The 25401-nt window shown below is 39.1% G+C and overlaps 1 protein-coding gene across 2 annotated transcripts in view; it reads right to left on the bottom strand.

Moving 5' to 3' along the window:
• The window catches only part of PLEKHH2 (pleckstrin homology, MyTH4 and FERM domain containing H2), a 102594-nt gene extending 82031 nt beyond the window's left edge, over positions 1 to 20563 (bottom strand). For both annotated transcript variants that reach the window (XM_008531519.2, XM_070572780.1), the window contains exons 1-2: positions 20439 to 20563; positions 12645 to 12774 (exon numbers count right to left, since the gene is read on the bottom strand). In XM_008531519.2, the coding sequence (XP_008529741.2) occupies positions 12645 to 12767 (123 nt within the window). In that variant the 5' untranslated portion in view covers positions 12768 to 12774; positions 20439 to 20563. The remainder of the gene's footprint in view (positions 1 to 12644; positions 12775 to 20438) is intronic.
• Between the last annotated feature and the right edge of the window lie 4838 nt (positions 20564 to 25401).

The raw sequence follows: 25401 nt of genomic DNA on the forward strand, positions 1-25401 counted from the left end.
GAAACTTTGAACTTTAGACTTTTAAGTTGACACTGGAAGAGTTAAGACTTTTGGGGCTGTTGGGATGGAATGAATGTATTTTGCATGAGAGAAGGACATGAATTTTGGGGGGCCAGGGGCTATGGTTTTGAATGTTTGTGTTCCTCCTGCAATTCACACGTTTGAATCCTAATGCCCAATGTGATGGTGTTAGGAGGCAGGGCCTGCGGAAGGTGATTAGGTCATGAGAGTGGGGCCCTCATGAATGGAATTAGTGCCCTTATAAAAGAGATCCCAGGAAGCTAACTAGCTCCTTCTGCCATGTGAGGATACAACAAGCAGTCTGTGACCCCGAAGAGGGTCCTCACCCAATGTTGCTGGCACCCTGATCTCAGACTTCCAGCCTTCAGAACTGAGAGAAATTTCTGTTTATAAGCTACGTGTCTGTGGTATTTTGTTATAGCAACCTGAATGGACTAAGACAAGGACTATACAAATATCTTGTCAGATTTCTCTTTCTGAAATGTTTGGTTTCTAGTGATAACAGTGAGGGCAGAAGCCTTGTCTGTTTGCCTCACTGTTACATACCCTAATACAGGTTTTTATACACAGTAGGTATTCGATATAAATTATTGAATGAAATGATATCTGTAAAGCAATATGCCTGTATGAAGGATAGTATTATTTTTACCACTGCCAAATAACTTTTTTCTGCTCCTATGGCATTGCATTTCTACCTTATACTATTTTCCCAACTACAATGCAACTTGCTTGAAGACAGACTTCACGTGTGAGTACCCTTTATATTCTCCATAACACCACACCTTGCACATACCAGTCACTCAGTAAAATTCTAAAAGCTTAGTAGCAAGTAATAACCTTACAAAAATGGTTATTTCCATTACAAAAAGTATTACACACACACACACACAGAGCATTTCACAGAACTTGGGATACAAGGTTACAAATAAACAGGCTAAATTTGCTGGATGTGACAATCATATGTATATGGCTTTGAATATGAGTCAATTAAAAAGACATGTTCAAAAAGTCATTTTAGTTTTTTTAATAAAAAAGGGGTAGTCTTTGAAACATTAATATAGGGAACAGTGGAAAGAGTGCTGAACTCGGAGGCAAGAAGACCTAAATGAGAATCCAGATTCCACTACATACTAGGTGTATAATGACGGGTAAGTCATCTAACTTTTCTAAGTCTCCATTCCTTATGTGTAAAATGAGATAACACTTACCTCACAGCATTTATGTGAAGATTAAACAGGAAAGTGTCCAGCATAATATCTAATACTTAATGAGTGTTCAATGAATATTTATATAGAATTCTTTTCTTTTTTGTGAGGAAGATTGGCCCTGAGCTAACATCAGTTGCCAATCCTCTTCTTTTTGCTTGAGGAAGATTGTTGCTGAGCTAACATCTGTACCAATCTTCCTCTATTTTATATGGGATGCCACCACAGCATGGCCTGAGGAGCGGCGCTAGGTCCACACTGGGGATCCAAACCCTCCAAAGCAGAACATGAACCTAACTACTACGCCATGGGGCCAGTCCTCTACATAGAAATTTTTAATGCAGCATATTTCTATGATATGCATGTGTTACTCGTATGAATAACTTTAAGTTAGCAAGGGTTAGTTTAAAATGAATAAATTTAATTCAACAGATCTGGGTTCTAGTTCTTACTTTACTATTTACCAACAGTTTGACATTGGGCTCTAAAATTCTTGTGTATAAAATAGGGTTAATATAACTGCTCTACATACTTTACAGGAAGTTGTGAGGATAAAAATAAGAAAATATGTAAAGGTAATGTGAAAAAGCTGTTGGTATTTCACTAATTAAAAATATGTGGTAGCAGTTATAATGTTATAGTTTGAATGATAAAAATAAAAGCTGCAAATGTCCAAAAACAGAGGATTGTCTGTTTTATATATAAATATATAAATATGGAGATACCATACAGTCATTAAAAATGTACACAGATGGATGAAATAATATTTTTGGGATTTGCTTCAATATAACAGAAGGGGAGATGTGGGTCAGAGAATAGATGAAACAGAATTGACCCTGAGTTAATAACCATTAAAGCTGGGAGACGTGTACATGGGGTCCATTATAATATTCTGCTTACTTTTGTATATTTGAAAACTTCTCTAATAAAAAGTTATATATATAAAAGATGTATCTACATATAAAGATGTAAATGACATATTGAAATATACATGTAAATGATATGTAGTATGATTAAATAAGATATATAAATACATACTATTTAGGAAGTCATTAGTGACCTTTGTGAGACCAGCTGCGGTGTGGGGAGGCAAGGGCACAAACTGGAATGCACACATCTGAGTGAATTAAAGCAACTAGTTAGGGTTAGATAGCCACCAAAGATGGCCACCGTCAATTCCTTCCCTTTCTGTATGCACATGCCACTTCTCCCATTGAGAGATGAGGTCTGTTGCCCCTCCTCTTGACTCTGGGATGGCCTTATGACTTGCCTTGACCCACAAAATGCACTGGTGACACAGTGCCATTTTGAGTTTAGCCTTTAAAAGGTATTTATGTTTAAAATGTATCTATACTTTTCTTTTTATGAAAACACATCTATATTATGAATTAAAAGTCTGCTGCTGTTGCAAGCCGTGGCAGACTAAGGAGTTGTTGAGGGCTGAGTTATTCTCCAAGGTCAAAGATCTCTCTCAGTTGTATTAATCATCCTACCCAGAACCTGATTCCATCCAACCCTATCCCAACCCATCCCCACTCCACCTCAGGCTTCAGGAGTAAGTCTGGAAAAATCACTAGTTCTCCATCTAGGACAAGATAGGACAATGAAAGTCTTTCTGGTTGCCTGACATTTTTCCATTCTACAGCTTCTAATGGATTTACACAATATTTAGCATCTTCTGGTATTCATCAAAGCTGAATAATTACCTAAATTTCAAGAGCTTGATTGAAAGTTTAAATTTAAGGGGCTGTTTTTGTTCTAGAAAACACAGTTTCTGAAGAGTGTTTTCTAAAGACAAATCAGTGTTGGCCATCCTAATAGTGGCAGCAGTTCTTGTTTTTGATGCTCAGCTCTCCATTGTTATTGGTTTGCATCCCTTCCCTCACCAAATCCCCCACCACAATGCTACCCTCGGGATTTTTTTTTGTAATTATCGCCAACTCTTTAATACTTCCTTACCACACTGAGTTTCAAGTTCCATTATTACAGTATAAAGCATTTATGTTGGCCTTTCTTTTAAAAAAGAGTTAAGGATAACCACTTGAAAGAAGAGAAATTCAGTCTACAGGTTCCAAAGCACCAGAGGGGAAAAAAGCATGGGCACCGGGGTGGGGCAGAGGCTGTCGGGGGAGGTGAAGAAAACTTCCCCAACCTGATATATAGAAACAGGATACATTTATTATGATTTCAGATATATTTAAAGAGACTATCTGACCAGTTGCATAAAGAAAGAAATCTAGCTATATACTATTTAAAAGAGCATACTTGAAAAATGTAATTAAGAAATGGAAAGTAAAGGGATAGAAAAATATACCAATCAAATACTAACTAAATGCAATATCAAAATCAGACGAAAGAGACTTTAACACCAAAAATTTTATTACCAATAAAAAGTGTCAATAATCATAAATGGGTCAATTCACCAAGAAGATACCCAGAAGATATAACAATCCTGATCCTGAATGCACCTAGCTTCAAAATATGTAACGCTTTTTTTTTTATATAGTCTGAAAATTCAAAATAAATTATTTTGTTTAGATAGTGATTTCCATAGAAACATCCTATTAAGACGTCCCCCCAAAAGACTGAACAAGTCCATTTACTTCAAAATTTTATTTAGTTTTTGTTTGCTTTTATGTTTATCAAAGCCATAAATACACAAAGTATCAACTAGTTCCCTAAGATTTATTAATAAAAATATGTACACTCTTTTAGACAAGTCTCTTAATATTTATTTTTATGTCCTAAACAACATGCTTCTATTTCTGTTGACTTTTTTAGTTTAGTGATTTCTTACTTACTTCCTCTATGGAGAATTAGGATTTAGCTCTTTGATCTCACCTTCAACACAGATACACTTGCATTCTTCCAATATGTTTATATCTTTTTTTTTTCCAATATGTTTATATCTTAACTTTGGTTAAATTTCTATTCTGGATTAGTATGATATTAGATGTATGATATTCAGAGATGAACCATGTAGTAAACTATGACTACATCTTCCTTAGCTACCTAACTTTTTTCCCAAGAGGTAAGTGTCTTGTTCTTTTATTTATATAGCTTTCTACGAACTTACCAATAATTCAGCCCCAAATTCCCACCACTGTCTAAATCACCTCTCAAGATGTTCATTCACATCTGCTTTTCTACCAATTTCATCTTCTTCAAGTTCCCAGAGCCTCTGACCTATATTCATCTGGACTGGCTCCCCTCTCTGTCTGGGCACAGCTGTCTTCTTGGGGAGGCCCTTCAACTTTCTCCCACATTGGATCTCTGTTTCCTACATCCTATGCCTTCTGCTTTCTTGGTTTACTTCCTCCTTTTAATCAAGAACATCCTTCTGGAAATTCCTCAGAAAGGTTACATGAGACCTTGCATGTCTCAAAAATCTGTTCTAATTCCTGATCCTTTGTATGTGACCTATTTTTTCTCTCTGAAAGCCTGCAGAATCTTTTCCTTGGTTTATATATTCTAAACTTACATGATGATGTGTCTTGGGTGAAACTGTTTTTATCTGTTGTGCTAGGTACTTGGTAGATGCTTTCAATCTGAAATCTTGCGTGCTTCAATTCTGGGAAACTTTCATGCATTGTTTCATTGATTTTTCTCCCCTCCAGACGTTCCATTATTCAGATCTTAGACATACTGGACTGGTCATCTAAATTTCTCATCTTTTCTCTCTTTTTTTCCATCTCTTTAACATTTCTCTCTACTTCCCAGGAACTTACCTTAAGTTTATATTCTAATCTTTCTATTAAATTTGCTATTTCTTCTACCATGTTTTTAATTTTTTAAGAGTTCCTTTTTATTCTCTGAATATGCCATGTTTCCTGGATGCATATCATTTCTCTCTGCGAATATTAAATGATAGGGTTTTGCTTGCCTTGTTTTGTTTCCTATTCCCTGCATAGGCAATATTGTTTCTTTCTGATCATTTGTTCTCTCTCTTTCACTTAGATGCTTTCTTCAGATGTCTGGACATTCATGAGATGCTTACTTATGTTTAACTGTAAGGGACTAAAAAGGAGACTAGAAGCTTTAGTACATACATGGGGCTTGTTGACCATGAACCGTAACATTAGGCGATCTGGCCAGACTTTCTGTTGGGCAACCACTGATGTCAGTTCTCTTTCCCCCTAGGCTGCTAAGATTCCCCAGAAACTTTCAATCTCTCCTGTAGGACAAATGTTTGGCTGCCAGCATTTTAGGAGTCACATGGGAGAAGAAGGCCAGGAACGGAGGAACAAGCTCATCATTAAATATGCATATATTCACTTAATCTCCTTGGTTTTGGTGAAGCAGAATGATAAAAACCACAGCCTAGAATAAGGATTGGAGGGTGCTGAGTTTCTCCTCCTGAGAGCTAAACGCACTGCAGAACCCTGTAAAGACCTAGAGGGGGCAGTGATGGGTGGAGCTGACAACACTGACTATTAATAGAAAATATGTGGCCCTTAGAGTCAATTAACTCCCTGAAACCTTCTCATTTACCCCCATGTGCCAAATGTCCAGCAGCTAAGCATTTACTCCCCATTAAAAAATTGAAATGTTCTTCTCTTAAAAAATTGAATAAATTGTTTGGAGGGCACTAGTCCAACAATGGTGGCATTTATGGGCTCATGGTGTAATAGGCAGTCTCCCACCCACTCACCCTACAGCAAAGATTGATAGTTGACCTGCACTGACTATTTATACACAATTTTAGGTCAACTTTTCAGATGTCCCATTCTTAAATATAAACGGACCATCAAAGATCATCAGACATTTGAGAAAAGCTTGTAACCTGAAAAAAATAACAAACTTAAAAATGGAGGGGGCAGCACAGTGGTGTAGTGCTTAAATTCACACATTCCCTTTCAGCAGCCTGGGGTTCACCAGTTCAGCTCCTGGGTACAGACCTACACACTACTCATCAAGCCATGCTGCAGTAGCATCCCACACAGAAGAACTACAAGGACTTACAACTAGGATATACAACTATGTACTGGGGCTTTGGAGAGGGGGAAAAAAAAGAGGAAGATTGGCAACAGATGTTAGCTCAGGGCCAATCTTCCTCACCAAAAAAAAAAGCATAAAAAAACAGTTAGAATGATAAATTTTTAAAAAAGGAAAATAACCCCAGAGGAAAGAAAAATAATTCAAGGAATAGAAGAGAACTTTTTAAAAATTCTAATTAGGGTTTAGGAACTCAGAACTTTTAAATACAGTATTTCACAGCCACATCATAAGACAGAAATTGTTATTCCCATTATAAAGATTAGGAAATTAATGTTTAGAATGAGTACGCCTTGTATAAGCTCATGCTCCCAGCCAGTGACACGGCTGAGATTTGAGTCTTCACGTTCTGATTCCCTAATGCTCTTTCAGTTGAACCACAGGTCTTTTGGTGTTTATAAACACCACACACAGTGTAAAATTATACAGGACCATATGAAAATTAGTCCCAAATACATGAAACCACAAAATTCTTAGCTGCAAAGCATTTGTCTATATTTTTGTCCCTTGTACGCGATTCTTTCAGCCTAAGGAATCCTTTATTGGTACTTAAAATCACATTAACATTCATAATAGGAACAATTTTAAGTTGCACGTTCTCAAGGAACCTATTGCAGAAGGAAACACAGGGACAAAAGTATAACCAACAGAGGCTAAATTTGGAATTTGAGATTCTAAGAGAATTGTACCACTGGATAGAAAATAAGCTGAGTAGTCTCTCCCCAGAGTTCAGGTGTATTAATCTACTTTCATAACAATGGTTGAGGCAGGGGTAATGAATACCACATAACAGAAACTCAGTAAATGTTTGCCGAACAAATGAATGAAAGAACAAATGAATGAATGGATGAAGGTTTCAACTCTTTCTAAAAAATTATTTAAAAGCGAGGATAAACTTTGATTAAAAAAATCACTATATTTTCACAATCTATATTATAGAGCATAAATACTAAACACTTCACATTGCATAAATGTAAACATAAATTAAGTGAACCCAAAAAAGTTTAGGACACTTTAAAATCAGTTTAAACATAAGGGTAGTAGGAAAGAAAATACTTTAATTTTGAGTGATTGTTTTTATAATCATTTAAGCTGCAAAATAACTTTGCAAAATCCAAAAAAAAAAAAAGCAATGCAGGAAATACTCAAGTGAGTTTTTACTTTTACAACATAGACTACAATGTAAAGCTTGGGTCAATTGCACAACCAATCCATACTAAGTCACTAAAAGAAACTTGGAACGATCTGTTGCCCCATATCAGCCTTTGGACAAAAATAAGTATTTTATGAACAGCCCACTTATATAACAACAAAATGAAGTAGTAAATCTAAACCTCCTGCTTTGATTTGCTGCAATGGAAGTGCCCTCTGTAGCCAGAGTGAACACACAAGCCAGTGGCAGAGAGAAACCTGCCACTGATCTTGAGTCATAACTCCATCACACATAATACTCAGTGGGCCCCTGGCTGTTCCATGTATTGTATACACATACACTTGTTTAATAGGTCGGGTACTTTAGGCAGAAGACTTTAGCACCCTCACACTCACTGATGTGGACAGCAATTCCCCACTAAGTATTTTTCTTCCCGATTTTTCCCCATAGGACCCATGAAAGACCCTATCACCATTTTTACTTATTTTGTTATAGTAAGTAATATCTGTAGTCAGTAGCCCACAGAATGACATTTAAATCAGCCTGCAAAGTCTTATTGTCGTTGCATGTAAAATTTCTGTTACGCACTGTGAAATATCAGAAGAGGACTGATGAGTCATTTAAATATGGTAATTGTGGTGTTGTACTGGACCATTATATGAAAGCAAATACTACGCTGTCCAGAGACTCCTCATTCCTATGACAGAATCCTCGACCACCTCAGGGGAATCGTATTCACAAAAGGAAGGTCAAGTGGCAGGAAATCCCAGACAGAAATGCTGAATCAGGTAAAGGCAGAATGAAGTTACGTGGGCCACGCTGATACCCAAAGGGAAAAGTCTTCATATTTTTCACCCTTTCTTTTTCACTGAAAATCCAACTCATGGGAAATAATACTCACTGCAATTTAAAAAGAAATCCTTCCTTTTCCCCCTCTGACTTAGAAAGCTAACTAGCAATACGGTAAAGTAGAAAAACTACTTAAATCTCAGCTTCCCTGAAGAGTTTATATTTGGCATACTAGAGATATTTCCAACACCATTCCTTAAATTCCTCTAAAGACCTCTCCCACTTACAGCAGTATTTGCCCAAGACTTCAATAAGGCCTTTTTCTTCACAAGCTTCAATATGCTAAGTTACTTGGAAATTGTGATGGAAAAAAAAATAGGTGCAAAATAGTTTTTTTAAAAAAATCCCATGTATTCTCCTACTCCATCTCCAAAAATATGTAAGATACAATTGAAACCTATCTTTAATTATAAAAACACTCTGAGATTGTCTCACACATCTTTTCCTAAAAGAAAAGTCAGAAAGATATCTCCCAACAAGCTGTAGTTACATTGGTTAAAGTCATCTCCCTGTGCACTTAACCAGTGTGTCCATTCAGAAAGATACAGGAAAACAATAACGAGTTACTTCTATGTGCCAGGCACTCTATTGGCTGCATCACAAAAAGGTGTGAAAGATCTAAGGTTTAATGCCAGCTCTGCTATTTGTTAGCTGTGTGATACTGGGCACATTACTCAAATACTCTCAGTCTTAATGTCAACATCTTTAGATTGGGGATAATAATAGTTACTTCATAGGGTTACTGTGGGGTTTAAACTAGCTAATGGTTGCAGTAAAGGCTTAGGAACCATAGCTGGCACCTAGTGTTAGCTGCCTATAGTCAGCGCCAATAAAACCGAACCAAGAACGGCGCAGGAAAGAAAAGTTGGACAGAATTCCTGGCAAAGAGCTGAAGAATCAAATTAGTATTCTCTCAAGAATCTTCAGCCTTGGGCCTGCAGCCATTTGATGGGGAAGGTATGGAGAACTATTAGGGATGAGCCTTTGGGCAAACTGGTTCTAACACAATACCAGACGTTATAGATGGGACCAAACTAGCCTCTGGAACGCAGAAGTTGACTCAAGTTGGATGCAGAAGCAACGCAATAAGATTTGCTTTGGAAAAATTTGTAACATTATGTAATTGTTATTACTACATACATACACACACCCTAACACACACAAGCTGCCCCCAAGCAGAGATGGATTTATATGTTGCGTGGCTGAATAGGAGAAGGCAGAACAGATGGGTGGGTAAGTATATCAGAGAAAGCAAGGAATGTGGTAATAAAACTACATTAGAGAGGCCATATAGGGTGATGGCTAAGCAGCAGGCTCTAAAAGCAGAACGCCGTGTTTCAAATCTTGGCTCCATCACTTACTTTTTGGCATAAACTCAGGCAAGTTAAATAACTTTTATGTGCCTAAGTTTCCTCCTGTGTAAATAAGGATAATATTAGTACCTACCTCATAGGGTTGCTATAAGGATTAAAAAGTTAATATATATAAAGCACTTAGAAGATTGCCTGGCACACAGTAAGCGTCAGTTTCCTAATATGTAAAAACGGGAACAATAGAACTTACTATTTCACAGGTTGTTATAAGAATTAAATAAATCATATCTATAAAGTGCTTAGCACATAATAAATCAATAAACATTTGGTATTTTTATTAAAACATGGGTGGGTACCAAAAATAATTTTTAATCCAGAGAAAAATATTTCATAATGGAATATAAAAGAAAATATTGTGAAAAGCATTATTCCCATTTTGGTGTTGAATATATTTACTGGAAAACCATGAGTAACTTGGCATACTTACCCACTTTCCATTGCATAAAACACATTTGAATAATTCCATCTCTTAGATCTGTCAAAGGATTTGAGTCAACAGATACAAAATACAGAAGACCAAAAAACAAAAAGAATGAAGAAGAAACAGAAACCACAACTAAAATAGTACATTTGAAATAATATTCCTTTCAATATTTATTCACTGACAAAGGAAAAAGAAAATCTAATAACATAAATTAATAATCAAAAAGCTGTTTACAATTTCACTTATAGAGAAAGTGACGCTTTAAAAAATTTTTAAATGGGCAGTCATAAATTTGTTGCAACATGCCTTTAAAGAAGAAAACAAATGTTGCCGTAACATTTAGAATTTAAAGGTCAATTAATTGGAACCAAAAAAAGCATAACTTCTGTTTAGTCCAAAAAGAAATCAGGAGAATACAGATGTCAAGGAAACCAAGAAAATTTTGAGAAGGGGGCTGTGGTCAACAATGGGCCAACTGCCAAACAGCTAAGGCAACACAAAGGAGGTGTCCATGAGGTTCAGCAACAAGGATATAACTGGTGATTTTGACAAAAATCATTGTAATGGTGGTTGGGATTGTGGAAAATACCAGATAAATAACAATACAACCTGGGAAATGATTTTTACAGAGAGAAGAGCAAAAGACAAAGCGTGAGTCACTAACTTTGAGTTAGGATAAACTTGCTCAACTTGGAAATATCCAAACTGGGATTTTTTTTCAGGACATAATTTTTATTCTAGTAGTGATAAATAAAGCAATTTGATATTGAGGATTTATTCCACAAAGCCTATTACTGGGTCACCCCCTCACCCAAAGTGAACACGATAACTTTATTCTTTTCACCTGAAAGACGTTAAAACCCCAAAATTGAAGATGACGTATATGAAAGTTTAAACTGAGTGATGTTTTACTGGATTTTATTAGAATAATCCTGTGCTAAGAGATTCTTGGCTAGCAATGAAAGGAAGATTTAAGATTTTTTTTGAAGATGTGATACATGTACCAGTCTCCAACTCAAAAGGATTATGCAGTCTGAATAACCACCTGTAAGTTCTTCTGATCAGTTTTGTATGACCATTGATATCATTTATCCATCCATTTAGACAGCACTGTCCAACAGAAATATAATGTGAGTCACATGTGTAATTTTAAATTTTCTAGTACCCACATCAAAAAAGGAAAAAGAAATGGGTAAAATCTATTTTAATATTTTCTATTTAATCCAATATCCAAATATTATCATTTTAACATGTAATCAATATAAAAATTATTGCTGAGATAGTTTACATTCTTTTTTTCATATTAAGTCTTTGAAATCTGGTTGTATTTTACATTGCTACACATCTCAACTTGAACTGGCCTCATCCACTTGTGGCTAGTGGATGCCACACTGGACAGAGCAGGTCTAGAACCCAAGTTCCCTGGAAATAGAAACATGTGTTGTCTTGTTCAGAGACGTAACTGTAGCACTAAGAATAGTATCTGGGGGGCTGGCCCAGTGGCATAGTGGTTAAGTACGCATGCTCTGCTTTGGCAGCCTGGAGTTCACCAGTTCGGATCCTGGGCGAGGACCTAGCACCACTCATCAAGCCGTGCTGTGGCAGGCGTCTCACATATAAAGCAGAGGAAGATGGGCACAGATGTTAGCTCAGGGCCAATCTGCTTCAACAAAAAAAGAGGAGGATTGGGGCTGGCCCCGTGGCCGAGTGGTTAAGTTCGCGCGCTCTGCTGCAGGAGGCCCAGTGTTTTGTTGGTTCGAATCCTGGGCGCGGACATGGCACTGCTCATCGGACCACACTGAGACAGCGTCCCACATGCCACAAGTGGAAGAACCCACAACGAAGAGTGCACAGCTGTGTACCGGGAGGCTTTGGGGAGAAAAAGGAAAAAATAAAAAAATCTTTAAAAAAAAAAAAAAAAAGAGGAGGATTGGCAGCTAATCTTCCTCAAAAAAAAAACAGAAAAGTATCTGGCACAAAATCAGCCTTCAATGAATATTTGTTAAATGAAGGAACAAATGAATGAATTAATCTACCAGTTTTATACACACATATGCAAAAAAAATTCCTATGACATAAATGAAATTTTAATTACATGATTAGAACTATTAAGAGAAGTAAATAATTATATTAAACTCAACCGTAGTCCAGACGATAGTTTGGTGATATATAGTTAGTCAACACAAATTCCTAAATGGGTGCACGCTTTCACATACAGTATAAACACATTTTACTATCAATAAGGAAGGTTCCTGTACCATCACTTTAAAAAGGATTTTCCTAAACATTTAGGAGATCAAAATGCTGTCATGCTCCTCTAGTAAAATCAAATAAATTACAGCTTTTCTCTCTGGAATGAATGAACTCCACATTCATCAAATACACACAATTCTTAGATATTCCAAAGAATATTTGCAAAGAAATTATTTTTGTCTTAATGTCCAATCCACTCTAAAACTGGCAAAAGAATACGCCAAATGTAGCCTCAAAGCCCTGACAAAAAGCTAAATTATATTCATATTTTTAAAGTGTTTACCCCCCAAAATACTAATATTATTTAATATAAATGGAAAAGGCCCCAAAACTCTAATGTTTAATGACATAGGTTAGGGAGAAAAGCTTACCTTCTCTGCTAAGAGCTCTCTTATCTTGCTTGCTTGAACTCGAAATTTCATGAGCTGGGACTCCAGAGCTACACATCGTTCTTTCCAATCTACTGGTCCTTCTGTCTCAGAAAGCTCCGCCATATTTATTCTAGAGATGAAAGCATTCAAACGGCATAATACCAATTAGCATGCAGGATAATTCATTAAATCATCCACTGTACACATTCTAGTCACCATCTAACGAGATCCAAATACAAGTTTTGAATTCCAAGATAAATTCCAGAACTGGTGATAGCTCATGGACAGAAGTCAGTGGGAGACAGGAGGCCAGGGCTGGAAGCCCAACTGTGTTACTTAACCTTTCTACGTATCTTAACTTTTCTAAATGTTTCAGTTTACCCAATCTAGAAAAAGGGGACCATTCTTCCTCATGGGTATGTTGTGAGGAACTAATATTGCTGTTTTTAACAGCCCTTTGGACAGTATGACAGCACCACACAAACACAGAGTACTGTAATTATTTGAGCTCTGCCCAGCAGACATGATTTTTAAAATCTATCAGCTCAGAATTTTACCACACTCTCAAATTTACAGAATTATTACTGTTTGATTCAATTGGTAGCACGATAGAATAACCTAAAGAAATCTCATGCCAGTGCTTCAATTATGGCTTAATTGACAATCATTGCTTACCACCCCCCTAAATTTGTGCAGGTCCAGGCTGTCTTTCAAGCCAATAATCCTGTGGCATATTTAACTGGGCAAAGTACTAAGACCCCAGACAAGTTTGCATGATTTTTATTTGGTGCAAGAAGAGAAAACATATAAATATGAAATTTGGAATCACCTACATTAAGTAAATCTGGAATCAGCATTTTCCATGATATTAACTTTCCTGTTGGAGGAGATTAATCCCAGGGAGAAGCATTGAAAGGGGAAAGCCAGGAGGCACAGAAGCTGGCTTTGAAATTCTACAGTGCGAAAAACTATTGCTTGATTCTGGAAGCACGATGGTTTCTGGCTCTGGGATTCATAAAAGTAGTTTTAAATGTTTGTTAATGTTTTATCAGGCCATTTTAATAAATGGCTTGATAATGTATTTCTGAATTGCCCTTGCCATGAACTGACAAAATTCGCATTAGGAATGGATGTGCTGGGGGAGCCAAGCCCTAGCTGTGCAACATATGTGACAGCAAAACTCGCAGAACCCAGAGACAGAACCACAGCTGAACTGTACTATTCTACCCTTTTGTTTTACAAAAATACATCTCCCTCCCATATTAACCATTTATTTTCCCAATATTTGGTGTAATATAACCCCTTCCTTAACCTATACGTTTTTAAAACCCCAAAAAAATTATTTTCCTAGCATAAATATTGTTTTCTGCTTAAATCAGTTTTCACATTAATACTGACGTTATCACCCAATAATTTAGAAATAAATATAAGCAGAGATGTTCTACAAAGGCTATCACTTTACCTAAGCACCCCAACCATCTCAAAGCTTCCACATACTCCTAAATTCCAGCCATAATTTAAGGGAAACTTAAAATTGTAGAAGTGGAAATCATTCTCTTTTTATTTCTTTATTTTTATAGAAGCCTCATCCTATTGTTTTCTGAGTTTTTTCTAAGGATATCAGCCTTGTTAATGACCTTTTCCATTACTCACATTAGCATTTACTATCAACGATTGATAGTAAATAACAGTTTGTCAGTCACAAACTTTTTCTCAATTCTACTGCTACATCATTTCTCTCCTCATTAGCCTTAGAGTGGAGAAGGAAAGAAAAAATTGAAGAAAAGATGAATTGAAGAAAAAAAGATGAAATTTAAAAAAAAAAAAAGCAATCCTGAGGGGCCAGCTCATGGCCTAGTGGTTAAGTTTCGCACACTTTGCTTTGGCGGCCCAGGTTTGGTTCCCCGGTGTGGACCTACACCACTCGTGGGTGGCCATGCTGTGGCAGTGACCCACATGCAAAGTGGAGGAAGACTGGCACAGATGTCAGCTCAGGGGGAATCTTTCTTAGAAAAAAAGAAAAAGAAAAGCAATCCTGAAACAAATGTTCTTAAGTCTTGAACCATTCATCTCATTGTGCAGAAATGTAGGCACTCTCCTATCTTAAGCAACAAGAAGTGTCTATTTCATGTTGGTCAATTTTTGCTCTACATTTAAAATACGTTCTTTATGTTCTACTGTAAAATGTCTACAGTTTTTTTTTTTTTTTAAAGATTTTATTTTTTCCTTTTTCTCCCCAAAGCTCCCCCGGTACATAGTTGTATATTCTTCGTTGTGGGTCCTTCTAGTTGTGCCATGTGGGACGCTGCCTCAGCATGGTTTGACGAGCAGTGCCATGTCCGCGCCCAGGATTCGAACCAATGAAACACTGGGCCTCCTGCAGCGGAGCGCACGAACTTAACCACTCGGCCACAGGGCCAGCCCCAAAAATGTCTACAGTTTTAAAAATAACAAAGTATATATTTTTCAACAAGTGAAAATCAATGTCATGTACTGTGTGAATGTAATAAAAGACAAAAGCCACATGATCATTTCAATAGACACAGAAAAAACATTTGGCAAAATCCAATACCTTTTCATGATAAAAACAATCAACAACCTAGCAATAAAAGGGAATTTTGGGGCCAGGCCGGTGGTGCAGCAGTTAAGTGCGCACATTCCACTTTGGTGGCTCAGGGTTGGCAGGTTTTGATCCCAGGTGCGGATATGACACCACTTGGCACGCCATGCTGTGGTAGGGGTCCCACATATAAAGTAGAGGAATATGGGCACGGATGTTAGCTCAGGGCCAGTCTTCCTCAGCAAAAGGAGGAGGATTGGTGTCAGATGTTAGCTCAGGGCTAATCTTCCTCAAAAAAAAAAAAAAAACAGGGAACTTCTTCAACCTGATAAAGAGCATCTACAAAAAGCCCATAGCTAACACCCTACTTAATGGTAAATGACTGATCCGCCCAAGATCAGAGACAACACAAAAATGTCCACTCTCGCTACTTCAACGCTGTACTGGAGGTTCTAGCCAACATCCAGATTGACAAGCAAGAATTAAAACTATCTCTATTTTCAGATGTCATGAACTTGTACATGGAAAATTCTAAGGAATCCAGGAAAAAACTATTAGAACTACTTGAGTTAAGCAAGGTTTCAGGAAACCAGAGCAACATACAAAAATCGATCGTTTTTCCATATGCTAGCAAGGAAAACCCTGAAAATGAAATCAAGAATATATTCAACTTACAATAGCATCAAAAAGGATTAAATACTTAAGAATAAATTTAAGAAAAGAAGTGCAAGACTTGTATTCCAAAAAATGTAAAACATCATTGAAAGAAATTAAAGAAGACGTAAATAAATGGAAGACAGCCCATGATCATGGATTGGAAGACTTAGTATTGTGAAGATGGCAATACTCGCAAACGGATATACACACTCAAGGCAATTTCTATCAAAATTCCAACTGCATTTTTTGCAGAAATTGACAAGCTGATCCTAAAATTCATATGGAAATTCAAGAGACCCAGAACAGCCAAAACAATCTCAAAATGTTGTAGGACTCACACGTCTCAGTTTCAAAAATTACTACAAAGCTACAGTAATCAAGACTGTGTGGTACTGGAATAAAGACAGACGTATAGATCAATGAAGTAAAATTAAGTCTAAAGAAACAAAACCTCACATTTACACTCAATTGATTTTTGATGAGGTGTCAAGACAATTCAATAGGGAAAGAATAGTCTTTTCAACAAATGGTGCTAGACAACTGGACATCCACCAGCAAAAGAATGAATCTGGACCCCCACCTCATACCATATACAAAAATGAACTCAAAATGGAGCAAAGACCTAAGTGTAAGAGCCTAAGCTCTAAAACTTTTAGAAGAAAACACAGGCATAAGTCTTTGTGACCCTGGACAGACAACAGTTTCTTAGATATGACATCCAAAGCATAAGTAAGCAAAGAAAAAAACAGATAAATTGGACTTAACCAAAATTAAAAACTTTTGTGCTTCAAAGGTCACCATCAAGAAAATAAAAAGATAATCCATAGAATGGGAAAAAATATTTGTAAGTCATATATCTGATAAAGGAGTTACATCCAAAATACATAAAGGACTTTTACAACTCAACCATAAAAAAAAAGAAACGGTTAAAGCACAACCAGAGGCACTCACAACTAGAATATACAACTATGTATTGGGGGGCTTTGGGGAGAAGAAGTAGGGGGAAAAAAAAAGGTTGGTAACAGATGTTAGCTCAGGTGCCAATCTTTAAAAAAAACACACACACAATTAAAAAATAGGCAGGGGGGCCGCCCCATGGCCAAGTGACTAAGTTCACACGCTCCACTGCGGCGGCCCAGGGTTTTGCCAGTTCGAATCCTGGGGTGCAGACATGGCATCACTCATCAAGCCACGCTGAGGTGGCGTCCCACATGCCAGAACTAGAAGGACCCGCAACTAAAAATACACAACTATGTACCAGGGGGCTTTGGGGAGAAAAAGGAAAAATAAAATCTTAAAAAAAAACAAAACAAAAAAAACAACTAGGGCTAAGGAACCAATTACATTGGTCCTGCCTGGAGGCCTCAGGTGCCTACCATGTCCATAAAAAAAATTTAAAAAATATAGGCAAAAGTGGGGCCAGCCCCCTGGCGTAGCAGTTAAGTTTTCGTGCTCAGCTTCAGTGGCCCAGGGTTTGCCGGATCCAAACCTGGGCGCAGACCTATGGACTACTCATCAAGCCATGCTGTGCCAGGCATCCCACATATAAAAGAGAAGAAGATGGGCACAGATGTTAGCTCAGGGCTGGTCTTCCTCAACAAAAAAGAGAAGGGTTGACAGCAGATGTTAGCTCAGGGCTAATCTTCCTCAAAAAAAAACAAGGGTGGGGCCAGCCCAGTAGCACAGCGGTTAAGTTTGCGAGTTCTGCTTTGGTGGTTCAGGGTTCGCTGGTTCGGATCCCGGGTGTGGACCTAAGCATCGCTTGTCAAACCATGCTGCGGCAGGCATCCCACATATAAAGTAGAGGAAGATGGGCACGAATGTTAGCTCAGGGCCAGTCTTCCTCAGCAAAAAGAGGAGGATTGGCGGCAGATGTCAGTTCAGGGCTAATCTTCCTCAAAAAAAAAAAAAAAAAGGCAAAAGATCTAAACAGACATTTCTCTAAAGAAGATATACAAATGTCCAAAAGCACATGAGAAGATGTTTAATAGCATTAGCTATAACGGAAAATGCAAATCAAAATCACAATGACATACCACTGTACACCAAATAGGATGGTTATAATAAAAAAGACATATAAACAATAACAAGGGGTAGGATGTAGAAAAATAGGAACTCTCATACATTGATGTTGGGAATGTAAAAATTGTACAGCTGCTTTGAAAAATGGTACAGCTGCTTTGAAAAACGGTTTAACAGTTCCTCAAAAGTTTTAACATAAAGTTACCATATGATCAAGCAACTCCAATGCTAAGTATATGCCCAAGAGAATTGAACACATAATTCCACACCAAAACCTGTACACAGAAGTTCATAGCAGCCTTATTCAAATAGCCAAAAAGTGTGAACAACCCAAGCGTCCAAAACCAGATGAATGGATAAACAAAATGTGGTATATCCACAGAATGGAATATTATTTAGCCACAAAAAGAAACAAAGCACTAATAGATGATACAACATGGATGAACCTTGAAAGCATTACCCTAGGTGCCAGGTGAAAGAAGCCAGACACAAAAGGCCATATATTTTAGGACCTCATTTATATAAAATAGGCAAATCCAAAGAAACAGAAAGTAGGTCACTGGTTGCCAAGGGCTGTGAACAGAGGGCAATGGTGATCGATCACTAATGGGTTTGGAGTAATGAAAATATTCTAGAACTAGATGGTGCTGATGGTTGCACAACTTTGTGAATATACTAAAAAAAACACTGAACTGTATACACTTTAAAAGGGTAAAATACATGGTTTGTGAATTATATCTCAATTCTAAAAAGAGCATATATTTACAAGTGAGTAAAGAAAAAGTAACAATTTAAATGGATGTATATTAGGTCAACATTTACAATTTAACGATCCATTGTTTGTGGTTATTCCTGCCAAGAATTCCATCATTAACTCAAATAATTTAGAGGTGTTAACATCAAATATGACAAGTATCATACATATATCTTACCAAGAGTACTTTGCTATGAAAATGACACAATAAATAAATACTAAATTAAATATACCTATTCATTTCTTTAGCTATGATAATTACATATTTTACAGTGAAGTAGCAAAACCTTAAGAATGTTATTAAATTGTCACTTAATGTCTGCATTTGCTATTAATAGGACCACAATAAAGAAAAATTCAGAACTACAGACTGGTTGGCTAATGGTCTGACCTGAGGTCTAGACACCTGATTTCCTCATTTCATTCTGTAATTCCAGTTAGTATAAAGTAAATTTTGTGTTAATGCACCATCTTGAGTAAAGATTCTAATTTTGAACAATATCCACCATCCTTTTCCATTACCACTGATTTTACAGAACCTAACTATGAAGCTTTAGGAGCTATAATCACTTGCTAAATAAATATCATTTCTAGATTTTGAATTTGAAAATAATTCACTGCAGCGGACAGGAAAAAGTCTTGGTTTTTCAAATACCCCAATGACTTTTGGAAATATTTACTGACACAAAATAAACTGTTTACAGTGGTGGAGTAAATGCTCTTTTCTCTGAATCTCTGACTTCCTGTTTCTCTTCCAAATCCCAAAAGAGAAAGAAAAAGAAAAGAAAGAATTCATCTACTTAGGCTTACCCTGATGAAGCTCAGGGTAGCCACTCAAATTCTCTAATTCTCTCCTCTTAAGGGACAGCTTAACTTGGCCAGAGAACTAATTTTTTCTCCAAAGCAGAAAAGATGTCTTTATTGACCAGACTGAGGCATGCCTTGTTAAGGAACCTCCCGACCACCACCCAGCCCCGCTTGAGCAAAGTCCGCCCTTCTTGGGCGGCGCTGCCCAGAGCAGCCGTGCTCCGAGCTCCGAGCCCCCAGCTCCTCGGAGCCCCACACCGCGGTGCGGGCGAGGCTTGCGACGGGCATTTCCACAAAGAAGGCAGTGACCTGCAGGTAGACAGCGCTAGAGCTCTCACAGCGTCAATGGCTCAACTTCTCTTTCCATGGCATTCTGCACATCAAAATCAATGGCTCAAATGTTCCGTCTTTTTAAAAGCGGTCTATTAACTTCAGGGACAGCGCAGTTTCATGGTAGGTCACCTAAGGGCACTTTGACATTCCGGCAACTCGAGGTGTAGAAAACGGTTGTTTTAAGTTTTGAGAAGTTTCGCCCCCGAGATCAGAGGGGCTCCCAAGAAGCCGAGGCCGAGCCGTAGCATCCCTAACTGCGTGGGCCACCCGGCGCGGGGACGCGGGACTGCCGGGTGCGCCCCCAGGACCGCCAGAGCCGCTCCACAGACCCGGGCCCCGCGTTTTCAAACAAAATGTCACGGGAAACCAGGGGGCCAGGAGCCGCCGGCCACCGCCCCCAGCCCAGACCGTAGTCCCGAGAGAGCGGAGCGGGTGACGTCGAGTCCCGAGGCTGCAGCCAGAGGCGCGGGGGCGAGTCCCGCTCCATCCCACGCCAGCACGCTCCATCCCCCTGATCCCCGCCCGCCGGCTCCGCCAGCAGCCCTCATCCTCGGTCCGGCGAGCCCCCCCCGGGACGGCGGGCTCTCGAGGGGGCGGGGATCCCCGGGCAGCGAAGGAGCTGCGGTCGCCCCTGGGCTCCCGGCCTTTCCCGTCTGCCTACCTCTGCTGCGGGCCCCCGGCGGCAGCGCCCAACGTCCCGGCCGAGCCTGCTGCGGGGCTCCCGGGGCTCTGAGCCCGCGCCGGCCCCACACCGAGCCCAGAGCGGGCGGGGGCAGGACACCGCCTCCTCCCGAGACTGGCGGCCAGAGTAGCCAATCACAGGCTGCATCCGACCGCCTGACGTCACTTGGGGGTGTGGCTATGACTCTGACTCCTCCCAGTTCCTAACTCGCCGGGGAGTTCTGTCCAGGAGCGTCCACCGCTGGCCTTCGTCACACCTAAGAGCTCAGAGCCTGTGTAGCGGTCACCTCCTTTTCACTCCGTCTGCCTCAACTCGGCACCCTCCTGTTTCGTCTCCCAGCCTGAATTGTCCTCTGTTGTCAATCCATCCTTCATTCTCTTGATGGGTTAACCGTCCTTAAGGGCAGGGTTTTTCTTGCTTTTTTTTTAAGGTATGCTTTTTTTTTTTTTTGGTGAGGAAGATTGGCCCTAAGATAACCTCTGTTGCCAATCTTCCTTTTTTTTTTTCTCCCCCAAGTCCCAATACGTAGTTGTATATCCTAGTAGTAAGCCCTTCTAGTTCTATGTGGGACAGGGCCACAGCATGGCTTTATAGTGCCCAGGATCCAAACTAGCGAACCCCAGGCCACCGAAGAGGAGCTAGCGAGCTTAACCACTACACCACCGGGCTTGGCCCCCAAGTGCAGTTTTGATGTACATGGCACCGAAGACCTTCATTGGCTTCCTTTTGCTTATCAAGAACAGATTCTTTAGTACAGTATTCGAGGCCTCCATCTTACTTTTTCAGGTTTATTTTTCACAGCTGCCCTTCACATATCTGAGACTGTTGCTGTGCACTTCCCCACCCCAGGGAAGTGCCTTTGGACCGTTTACCTGCTATTTCCTATGTCCACTGTTAAAAGTTCTAACTATCCTCTAAGACACAGCTCAAATAATCTCCATGTAACCATGCTTGGTGCCCCACCAGCAGTAATGTCCTCTCTTGTTTCTGCTCCCTGAGCATTTAGGTTTTCACTCCTCTTGGCACTTATCTCCCTCTGCCTTAAGTACCGCTCTTTATCTCTCTGTTAGACTGTGAGCTCTTTGAAACCAAGGATTTGTTTTCTTTCTTTTTGCATCCTCCTCAGCACCCAGCACAGAACACGGCATAAGTAGATGAGTGATAATTTTAATCTAATTGGATTTTACATCCCAAGATGGGGTCTGGAGAGGCCAGTCTCAGTGCAAAAAAAAAAAAAAAAAAAAAAGAGAATTCTGAATGTTAAGGGTAATCCTCCCGCAGGTCACAAAGCTGGGTCAAACAAATTACTCTCTGGTTCACAGTTGGCCAATAGAGGGTGTCAGAAGGCTTTTTCCTCTACAATTTTTTTTTAAGCTTATCTCACCTTATATAGGAAAAGCACAAAAGAGATAAAGATTTACAAAGTTCCTAAGAGGGAAGGCAGTAAGCGAATATGACTAAAAGGCCAGCAAGTGAGTATCAGGCTTCCATATTTCTTCCAGATGAGCACTAATCTTGGACTGGATCCCAGACTACCCCCACACATCAAATTCCTTCTGCCTTCTGTGGGAGCTGATGATGCATATCATATGAAAAATTGTCTCCAAACAGCTCTGGCAAACAAGCAGGCTGGACTGGGCTGATATTACGGAGCACACAGGAGTTAAATAAACAAAGTTTAAGTAACTTGCATAATTTAACACAGCAAGTCAGTAGAGACCAAAGAGCTAAGTGCAGGAGAAAGAGAAAAAGAATGCCAAAATAGAATCACTTCCTTTTGTGAGTCAGAATACTAAATAGACTAAGAGCTGAGTGAATAAATTCACTCATGAAAAGAGTCTTTCTAAACACGGCTGCCACCCTTACAAGGCTCAGCCAACATTTACTTACTGTCACCTTTTTCTGGAAACATGACAAACTGAATTTGTTTGGCTGTGGAGAATACAGTGGAACAGCATTCTGTTTCTGGCTGTGCTAAGAAAAACACATAGTCCAATGGAATATTATTTAGCAATAAAAAAATGAAGTGCTGACACATGCTACAACATGGATGAACCATGAAAACATGCTAAGAGAAAGAAGTCAGTCACAAAAGACCACATTTTGTATAATCCCATTTACATGAAATCTCCAGAATAGGCAAATCTATAGAGACAGAGAGTAGATTAGTGGTTGTGTGGCGCTGGAGAAGAAGGGAGTGATGGCTAAGGGGACAGGGGTTTCTTTGGGGGTAATGAAAACATTCTAAACTTTGTGGCGATGATGGCACAACTCTGTGAATATACTAGAGACCTGACAGATACAGTTCAAATGAGTGAATTGTATGTTATGTGAATTACGTCTCAATAAAGCTGTTTTTTAAAAACTAAATGTTGAGTTTCATGTTTTTATATTAAGTAGCAGCAGTAGGGAAATATCTATAACCAGCCTTCGTGAATGTTCATGGCATTATGTACCTTTGTTTCATAGTATTTACCTTAGTTGTAACATTATGTTTATTTATGTTTATTTGTGATTATTTGATTGTTCTCCCCGCTAGACTGTAAGTGCCATGAAAGTAGAAACTGCCTGGTTTTCCGCTTTAATATGTATCCAGTATCTAGCACAGTGCCTGGCATGTAGTATGTACACAGTAAATATTTATTAGATGAGTGAACAAAGGAGGCAGGGGATACAGTTTTTTTTTTTTTTTTTTAAAGATTTTATTTTTCTCCTTTTTCTCCCCAAAGCCCCCCGGTACATAGTTGTATATTTCGTTGTGGGTCCTTCTAGTTGTGGCATGTGGGACGCCACCTCAGCGTGGTCCGATGAGCAGTGCCATGTCCGCGCCCAGGATCCGAACCAACGAAACACTGGGCCGCCTGCAGCGGAGCGCGCGAACTTAACCACTCGGCCACGGGGCCAGCCCCAGGGGGTACAGTTTTTTTAAGTTAAATTTGTATTGAGTTAATGATAGCTTACAGTCTTGTGAAATTTCAGTTGTACATTATTGTTTGTCAGTCTTGTTGTAGGTGCACCCCTTCACCCTTTGTGCCCACCTGTCACTCCCCCTTTCCGGTGGTAGCCACTAATCTGTTCTCTTCGTCTACATGTTTAAGTTCCTCATATGATGGAGTCATACAGAGATTGTCCTTCTCTGTCTGGCTTATTCCACTTAACATAATTCCCTCAAGGTCCATCCATGCCGTTGCAAATGGGATGATTTTATTCTTTTTTATGGCTGAGTAGTATTCCGTTGTATACATACCATATCTTGTTTATCCAATCATCAGTTGATGGGCACTTAGGTTGCTTCCACATCCTGGCTATTGTAAATAATGCTGCAATGAACATTGGGGTGCATGGGACTTTTGGGATTGCTTACTTCAAGCTCTTTGGATAGATACACAGTAGTGGGATAGCTGGGTCATATGGTATTTCTATTTTTAATTTTTTGAGAAATCTCCATACTGTTTTCCATAGTGGCTGCACCAGTTTGCATTCCCACTAGCAGTGTATGAGGGTTCCTTTTTCTCCACAACCTCTCCAAGATTTGTTATGTTTTGTTTTGGTTATTTTTGTCATTCTAATGGGTGTAAGGTGATATCTTAGTATAGTTTTGATTTACGTTTCCCTGATGATCAGTGATGATGAACATCTTTTCATGTGCCTATTGGCCATCCATATATCTTCTTTGGAGAAATGTCTGTTCATGCCTCCTGCCCATTTTTTTGATTGGGTTGTTTGATTTTTTTGTTGTTGAGTTGTGTGAGTTCTTTATATATTATGGATATTAACCCTTTGTCGGATATATGACTTGCAAATATTGTTTCCCAGTTAGTGGGTTGTTTTTTTGTTTCAATCCTGTTTTCCTTTGCCTTGAGGAAACTCTTTAGTCTGATGAAGTATGGGATACATTTTATTAAGTATTTGCAATCTTCTAGGTCATGAGAAATACAAAGATGAGCAAAACAAACACGGTTTCTGTCTTCATGGAGTTGTGGTCTAGGGGGAACGATGCATATTCACTAAACATTCACACAAAAAAATATATAATTACAAATTGCCTTAGCTGTTCTGCAGGAAAAGCAAAAGGTGCTATGCAACTGGATAATAAGGGGAGCTGGAAGTCAGGAAGTCCTTCTTTGAGAAAATGACAGTTGAGCTGAGGTCTGAAGGAATTAGCCAGGCAAAAGCAAAGAGAGAATGGGAAAAGCATCCCCGGTCTTGGGAAGGACAGGCACCAGGCCCTATGGTACCTACAGTGAGGGAAGCCTGAGATATTGGAGGGACTGAATGGAAGCCAGTGAGGCAGGGGCACAATGAGGCACAAGGAGCAAGGTAGAGCAGGAGGAGGCTGCAGAAGAAAGAGGGCCAGACTACAGGAGCTTGAAGAACAGGGCTTCTCAGATCTCAATGGGAGATCTTGTTAAAATGCAGATTCAGACCCAACAGGCCTGGGATGGTGACCAAAATTCTGGATTTCTAACAAGCTCCAGGGACATATTTTGAGTAACCAGGCTGTGACTACATTATTCCAAGAGCACTGGGAATCTGCCGACTTGTTTTAAACAGGGATGTGACAAGACCAGATGTGGCAAGTTGCAGAGTAGATTGAAAAAGAGCAAGAGTGGATTCAATGAGACCAGATGGGGAACTATTTCAGTAATCCTGGTGAGAGATGGTGACAGCTGGGTAGTAGTGGCAACGGAGAGAAGCGATGGGTGACTAAAATTGTGGTTTAGGAAGCTCAGTCAGGCATGATGGAGAGAATAGCTAGAGAGGAAGGAACAATTAGAAGACTAAGGAAGTAGTAGTTCAGTGAAGATCAATAAAACTCTTAGGAGAAAACAAAGGACAAAGGCTTCACAAAGTTGGATTTGGCAATGATTTCTTGGATTTGACACCAACGGCACAAGTGACAAAAGAAAAAATAGACAAATTGGACTTCACAAAAATTTTT

The sequence above is a fragment of the Equus przewalskii genome, chromosome 14, assembly GCF_037783145.1.
Source record: "Equus przewalskii isolate Varuska chromosome 14, EquPr2, whole genome shotgun sequence".
In the NCBI taxonomy this organism is placed as follows: domain Eukaryota; kingdom Metazoa; phylum Chordata; class Mammalia; order Perissodactyla; family Equidae; genus Equus; species Equus przewalskii.